This window comes from Vigna angularis, chromosome 11, assembly GCF_016808095.1.
Source record: "Vigna angularis cultivar LongXiaoDou No.4 chromosome 11, ASM1680809v1, whole genome shotgun sequence".
NCBI lineage: Eukaryota > Viridiplantae > Streptophyta > Magnoliopsida > Fabales > Fabaceae > Vigna > Vigna angularis.
The window spans coordinates 9021138-9029288 of NC_068980.1; the positions used below are offsets into that span (position 1 = coordinate 9021138).

The window sequence follows — 8151 nt, forward strand, 5'->3', positions numbered from 1 at the left end:
CATTGAATACCACATTATTGTAACAGGCAAAGATATAAACTACCACAATACTCTAAATTCATATACGTTCATGAGAGATAAAATCGATGAAATTTTGGACGTCTTTATCTGACAAAATAAATGAATTTTAATTTTAAGTTTCAGATTTTTTTATATATTCCTTGTTACAGTTTTTATTTTCGTTTACTCTAGTGAAGGTTTGATATAAAATATGAGAATAGAAGAGATAATATATATAAAAAATATATATATATGAAGAAATCAAATGCAGGTTGAAAATTATAGCTTTCACGAAAAAGTTAGTTTGAAGTATAACATTATCATTTTAGTTATTTATAAAAATTAATAACTTCTCAAAATTTTAGTCTTAAAAATTAACAATTTCTCAAATTTTTAGTCGCATCCAAAATGAAACCTACAAATAAAAAGACAAGCGTGAAAAATGAAAAAGAAATAAAAAAGTTCAGTGTAAAACTATAAAAAAAATCTTTTTAATTTTATTTAATTTTGTAAAGTTGATTGTATCGTATAACTTTCTAATGAGATATGGATACGATGATACTACAATCTAACTTGTCAACCAGCAAACTCGGTTAAACCAATTAGTTGTGATGCAGACTGGATGGTCATGAATCAATCTCTTCGTTACATATTGTTTCAAAGATTAATCTTAGAACTGATCAACTTAAAGATAGATAATTACACTTGGACTATAATTATGTCAATTTTAATAAAAACTTCATCACAAAATTTATAAATAAACCTGAGGTAAGAAGATACGTTATTGTCAATGAACGGTTTGAACGAACAATTTCATACAACAATCAGACTTCTGGACAACATTGAAATTTTGGACTACATAACACCTTAGACTGTTGACATCAACCACATATCCAAAACAATGATGATTTGTGGAAATTTTACTAAATGTGTGTGAAGATCATAGTTTAATTTGCGTAGACCTAAGAATTGCTCTTCAACGAACATAACGTTTTATAAAGTCTTTCCTAAACAAGTGTAAACCAAAGATAATGTGTCGGATTATTTGTTGTGCAAATAGATAAATAAAAGAGAAAGCTTTAACAGCTCAACTCAGAGTAGAAATTTCCCATTTAATGTTTTGATTAGAATTCATGCATATCATCAAAATAGCATAGCTAAAATCTAAGGCTCAAGAAAGTGATTATTCTGAATCATCTTTCAGGAAAATTACAAAGAAGAAGAGTAACAATGAAACAGGGTGAAGAAAAAAAAAAGAAAAATGATATTGTAGTAAAGAATAAGAAAGCGATATCATAGCCACAAAGCCCCAGCTTGTTTTAGAATAGGAACCAATTCACCAGAAATATGAGTGGACACGATTCTATCCAAGCCTCCAAACAACTTTCCACCGATGAAAACCGCAGGAAACTGCAGCTTCCCCTGCGGTGCCACCCCTTCAGTCCGAACCGTAGCTTCCAATTGAGTGGCGACAATGGCTTCGTCGTTCTCCTCGACCTCATAAACCGCAGGGTTAACACCGAGACTAAGAAGCAAACGGTTGACGACGTGGCTCATGCAGCAGCCTCTTCTCCCAACCACCGTAACGGCATTCTCCCAGACCATGTTGAGCAGCATGGGTTCGTGTTTGGGTGATTTAGAAGGATCGTGATGAGTGGTAACAGTGTTGTTATGAGCATCGTTGTGGGAATGTGTAATTAATGGGAGTGGGGTGAAATGGGTGGTGGGGTTGTGGAGAGGGCGCCATGATCTGAAGGGAATCGCTTGATGCATTGCGTTGGATGGTTAATGTTGAAGGTTGTTGGAAGAGGAAGAGGGTGTGGAACATTTAATACGACATCAAGAATTTGAAAGAGTCATTAGTGGTTACGTCAACGTAGCATTTCTAAGTCACGCGGCGTACGTGGTATTTGGTCACCCTGTTCTCTCTGACGTCCTACATTATGTCACTTTTGCATTCTCTCCACCTATTCATTTGGACGGCGCCCAACTTTTCCTCCTCTTTTTTTCTATATTTTTTTACTCCTTCTTAATTTCAATTTATCATTACTCTTCTCGTTAGAAGTAGGTATAAACTAAAAATAATAAAAATTCATAGTTTATAACTGAATGTAAATCTCATTTTACAAATTGATTTTGTGGGATTGAGTTAAACTTAAAATTCATTTCTAACAATCCTCTATCTTTAATTACTTTATTAACATTCATAATCTTATAAGATAGTTTTTAAAATAAAATTTATACTTATTTATATATTATAAATTGATTTTTTTTAGTATATATTTAATTTATGTGGACTAAAAAGATTACATATAAAGTATTTCTCAATTTGTGGTGTTGAAGGTGAGGAAGATGAGATATAAAGATGGTGTTGGGATTGGGCGATATACACATGGTGGAAAAAATTTGTTTGTGGAGCAATGTACAATTGAAGTTTTTGATCACCACTTTAATGAGACTTACGTAATTTAAACGATGTGTTAGGTTTTTCTTTTGTATTTAATTTTACTTCTAGAAATAAGAGTTTGTTTATCTTGCAAAAAACGTTCGTGGCAATTTTATTTTAAATTTGTGGGCAAATGCTAAAGACTGACCCAAGATTATTAGTTAATAATTTAATATGAAACTTTTCTTTTAATAGCTAATGTCCTATATATTAATACTCATTAGCATTTGTTTAAAGGAATCAAATATATATATATATATATATATATATATATATATATATATATATATATATATATATATATATATATATTCTTTTTCAGTGTATTTAGCATCATAAGATTTGATTAAAAAAATCTATTATTTCTTAATTTCATAGCAAACATAAATTTTCAGAGTTTAATAAATAATGTTATTAGATTAATATAGTTTTAATACTCGATCCAAAATATTATTTATAAGTTCAAAATATTTTAATAAAAATAAAATAAGTCTTATAAAATTCAAGTGTAAAATCTTTATAAAAATATTAACACTCCTAAAATTAGAAAAAATAAATTGTATTTATAATAATGTAAACATAATTAAGTTATTATATGAGTTAATATGTTGTTATATTTTGAATCTATATTATTATTCTCTATGTTCTCATATCTATGAAAACCTATAAATATATGTTAGAATAGGTAGTACACTTATCCAAGATTTATTTTTTATTTTCTTACTCACAAAATATTTTTTACGAATTGGTATCAGAGTTATCGTAGGTAGATTTTTCAATTTGTGAGAGATAAAAACTCACACATATTCTGATAGACTAATTTATCTAGATCAAACAGATATATTTTCGATAAAAGTAATTATAAATTTTTATAACATCTTTTAATTTATATTTTCAAATCTATTACTTTAAGTAAAGTTGTTATATTTGAAACTAATAACCATTTAAAAATATAATTTCATAACAAATAGCCGAAAGTTGTTCGGTTAATGTATTAAAGTACGTGCCTTTGAAAAAAATATTGACAAAGTGATCTATAAATGTGAAATATTATAAATAGACATATCTATATGATATTTTAATATAAAAAATTAATTATTTTTATTGATAAAATATTTCGATACATTTATAGCTCAATTTTAAACTCTTAAAGTATTTATTTATAGATCTATAATTTCATAACATTCTGTATACCATTATTTTTGAAGTAAAGTATAATTAAAATATACTAAAGTGCATTTACTATACTTTTATTATATTATTCAGTTTAATCGTTAAATTGTCTTAAAGTTTAAGGCTAAAATTCATATAATAAATAATATAAATAGTGCATGGATTGATTAAAGTAAAAATTCAAAAAAAACAGTCACGATAAACAACTAAAAATGGTATAAGCATAACATTATTATTTTATGAATATATAATTTTAAAGTGATTAGAAAATAAGATATAAATAATAGTTAAAGTAGCATATAGAAAATGATACAAGTTATAAGTTGAAGTCTTTATTGCTACATGCGTTCTTCTAAGTATGAATTCAAGTAATGCTTTTTGAAAAAAAATGAAGATTCCAAAAGAACGTGGAAAAAAGGAGTATGGAAACTGTTTATCATTCCACACGGTCGTAATTTTATGTAATTTCTGATATTTATAATGTTATATACAAAATAGAGATATATTTTGTTTTTTTTTTTGTTTTACTTAGATTTTTTTATGAATATGATTGGATAAATCTTTCTATAATGACTTACTGAAGAAAAAAAAGGAATAAAACATGAAATGAATTTTCCTGTGAGCCATAAGTTAATTTGTAGGAGTTTTGTCGTATAATGTTTTTAAATTATTATTTTTAAATTGTGGATAAAGTTTTTAAGAATTTTTTTTATAAAAATGTTAATGAGAAGTTGCGTTGCGTAGTGTCGTTGACGGGGAATAAGGACTGACAGGAATAGATGAGGGACTGTGACGTCAACAGCGTCAGCTCCATGGCTAGGATAATACCGTGACATGTTCTCACGTCATCATGTCGTTAATTAACAAAAAATCTTAGCCTGTAGTGGATTGCCACGTCAGCAGCCTAACTTACACATTCATTACGTCATTGCTGCGTTGGAATCTTTGCCCATGGCCCCACCTATCAAGTTTAAAAACAAAAATCAGATTTGTTAAAATCAAATAAAGAGATAGTTTTATTTAAGTTTAATTGCTTGCTTTCTCCCAGTTTGACTGCGGCGTCTTAAATTAGTCTATCTTTTTAAAAAGTTTTAATTATGTTTAAATTTGGTTTAAAAGTGTCAGTTTCGTCTAAATGTAGTAAAATTTGCTTCAATCAAGTCCCTTCCGTTAAATCCACATAAACGGACATTAATTTAGAGAGAAAAAAAAAATTAACGTCCGTTTCTGTGAATTTAACGAAAGAGACTTGATTGAAGCAAATTTTACTACATTTGGACGAAATTGACACTTTTGAACTAAGTTGAACGTAATTGAAACCTTTTTAAAAATGTGGACTAACTTGACACGCTGCAACCAAACTGGGGACAAAGCAAACAATTAAACCTTTTATTTAATAGTGTTATAATATTAACTTAAATTTTAAAAATATCACCTCCCATTTTCAATACATTTATGCTCTTTACTATTTAAAGTGTCGTTCTAATGATTATTTAATAGAAAATAATTGTTAGTAAAAGCACATTCTTTTTGGATATTTACATAAAAATAAAAGTCAGATGATTATAAATGAAACTAGACATAAAATTATGTGAGTGGATAATATTAAATAAATAAAATTATAAAAATCAATATAATAATCGATTTAAGTAATAAATTATAATCATGTGGACATCTATTCAATTTGAGAGTAAAATTTCAAAAGTTATAAATTTATAGATGTATTTTAAATTTTTATTTCCAGTATAATATTTTTTATTAAAATTATTAATAAACTATATAAAATTATAGTTTGTTAAAAACATAATTAATAAAGTTATCTTGAGGTTTCTTTAAAAGATTTGATATACTTATTTTATTTATTACAAATTAAAATATAAGTTTTTTTAAAAAGGAAAATACCAGCCGCAATCTCACTAATCCCATAATTTAATTGATCAGATATAAAAATTAAAGTATTAATTAAAGGTTAAAGATACTGAATCTGATTCTCACCAATGCTTAATATATAAGATTTAATACATCATTTGATCTTGTCTTTTAAAAAAGTTCAGTAAGATCTCAGATTTCGTTAAAAAATGTTCAATTTGATCTTTTTCGCCCACGCTACTAAAAACATAACGGTGCAAATGTCACCAAATGTGAGTAGAATTAAATGCAGAGAGAGAAACGTAAATGGTTGTTTGAATAATTAAATGCAGAGAGAGAAACGTAAATGACTTTTAATGATTGAAGAGAGAGATATTAATGTATTGATTAGAGAGAGAATATTTCTCTCGACACTACCCAACAATGCACCAGTTTTATATATCCACCTTCATATTCCACCCTATATCACCCTTTATACTATTTCACTCAATAATAACTCAATAATGATATAATTTTCGAAAACTATAAAACTAGATATTTCACTTATAGGACGACATCAATATAACTAAAACAAAGAATCCTTACTTATTAACAACAAAACCGTGACCATTAGATAACCTCTGCACCTCTCTCATCAATTTTTATATCTTCAAAGAAAACTCCTTTAGCTTCCCTGAACCTGTTTTATAGACCCAAAATTTAAAATTTGCACAACGAAAACCTTAGTCATTCTTATAATCCACCCATGCAACCCCAGGATATCATTTGCATACTTTACCTATCAATAAGGGACATAGCAGCACATGCACAATAACAATTTTATGCACTTGGTTTTAACCATATTATGATTTCCCTCCCAAGGTAGGTACCACAAAAACCATTAAATGTCAATATTAAGAACCCCTTCTAACTCTCTGGATTCCAACGTCTACACTATACAAGAAGAAAATATAATATTTCTCTTCATCTTACCTTGGCCCCCACATGCATTGAAACTCTTCACTTGCAAAAAGAAAACATCCACTCATACCATTATGTGATGACAGTACATTACTCAACATTTATACCACTTCCATAAACCCATGTTGGTATCTCTATTGAGAACACAACCCATCACCAATGCACTCTATTGTCATATTTCACTCATACAACATGTTAACACTTCCTACTCTTATTTACATTCTTAACCTAGCCAACCCACGACTACCCTCCAAAGATTCACGATATGCAGTTATCCCTTACTACAAAATCACATGCATTGTAATCCTTCAACCCGTGCATTCATATTCTGGGAATAACATCCCAAACTATTTTTTTTCCTTAGCAACCTACAACCTTCCAATTGGGTATACTATCTATCCATACTGTTTCTCAAGATTAACAAGTTTCAAAGGAAACACATCATGCTCAATCAATACATCAAAAAGCTAACTCCCCTTACTTGGGTTTTCTAGTGAATTCTTTAAAGGCCCCTTGAATCCTAGAAAATCTCGTGACTGCAACAAGGGCCCCTACACAACTCCTTGGTACTCACTGTCTTCTCTCTATTACTCACTACGCTCATGGTGGAGGATAAAACGTGGTGGTTTCTCTCTTGCGCACTCTCTCGAGATGTTCTGGAATGTAGCTTAGGGTTGCTTCTTATTTCGCACACAAGCCACCGAAGGCCGCAGGTTCTTCCCCCCCCCGCCCCCCCCCCCCCCCCCCCCCCCCCCCCCCTTCCCCCCGCTACCGCCGTCGTTGAGGATACCCAGCTAGTGGCTCCCCCGTGCCCCTGGGTCTTGCCGGATTCCCTCCAGTACCCACCAGGATACATCGGTGTGGTTCCTCACCGGTCTCGGTCCGACAGTGGTGGCTGTTGGGATTGGCACCCAACTTACGTCATTTTAATTTTTTTTAAATATTTACACAGTGCAACATTTTCAAACGTGTCACGTATTCATCAAACTGCACAATTCATCAGGTTTGGCCACGGTGGCATTTGCACCGTTATGTTTTTAACAGCGTGAGCGAAAAGGACCGATATGAAAATTTTTTAACGAAATATGGCGTCTTACTGAACTTTTTTAAAAGGTGGGATCACTTTGAACCAAATCCCTAAAAGTAGGGACCAAATGATATATTAAACCAATGTATAATTATTGATTAAAAATAAGTGAAAACGACAAACCTTTATGGATTTTACGTATCGTTTTATAATTATTATATAAATTTGTAATAAGGTTTATGATTTTTAAGTTGAATTGAAGTTGTAAATAAATAATTAAATTTGGATATGTATGGATTTTGTTGAAAAAATGGTTGGAATTAGATCACGATAGCTTTCATTACGATAGCAATGACGCGGTGTGTTAAGCTGAAAGCAGGATTGCTAAATATTTGGTAGGCAGAATAATTAAGACGTAAATCTGAAAGCCACATGGCACAGAATATAGCAATTAAATTGAATATACGTCAAAGCATGACGCGGAACATTGTCGATCATATCAAATAAATTACGAATTGGCTAATTTGCCCATACATTGACACCTTAAAACAATAAAAAAGTAATTCAAACTTTCTTGGTGACGTTTTGGGTTGAATATGCAATGGATCAAACAAATGAAGAAGCTGCTGCATCAGGTTTTTATCATTGGATTTCTTTGTAATGGTAATCGTATTGA

The 8151-nt window shown here is 30.1% G+C and overlaps 1 protein-coding gene across 1 annotated transcript; it reads right to left on the reverse strand.

Annotated features, from left to right (window-relative positions):
* Positions 1-1078: 1078 nt before the first annotated feature.
* LOC108333614 (glutaredoxin-C9) lies at positions 1079-1820 on the reverse strand. Its single transcript, XM_017569085.2, has one exon. It carries the CDS (start codon positions 1771-1773, stop codon positions 1294-1296), a length of 480 nt encoding a protein of 159 aa, XP_017424574.1. The 5' UTR covers positions 1774-1820; the 3' UTR covers positions 1079-1293.
* Between the last annotated feature and the right edge of the window lie 6331 nt (positions 1821-8151).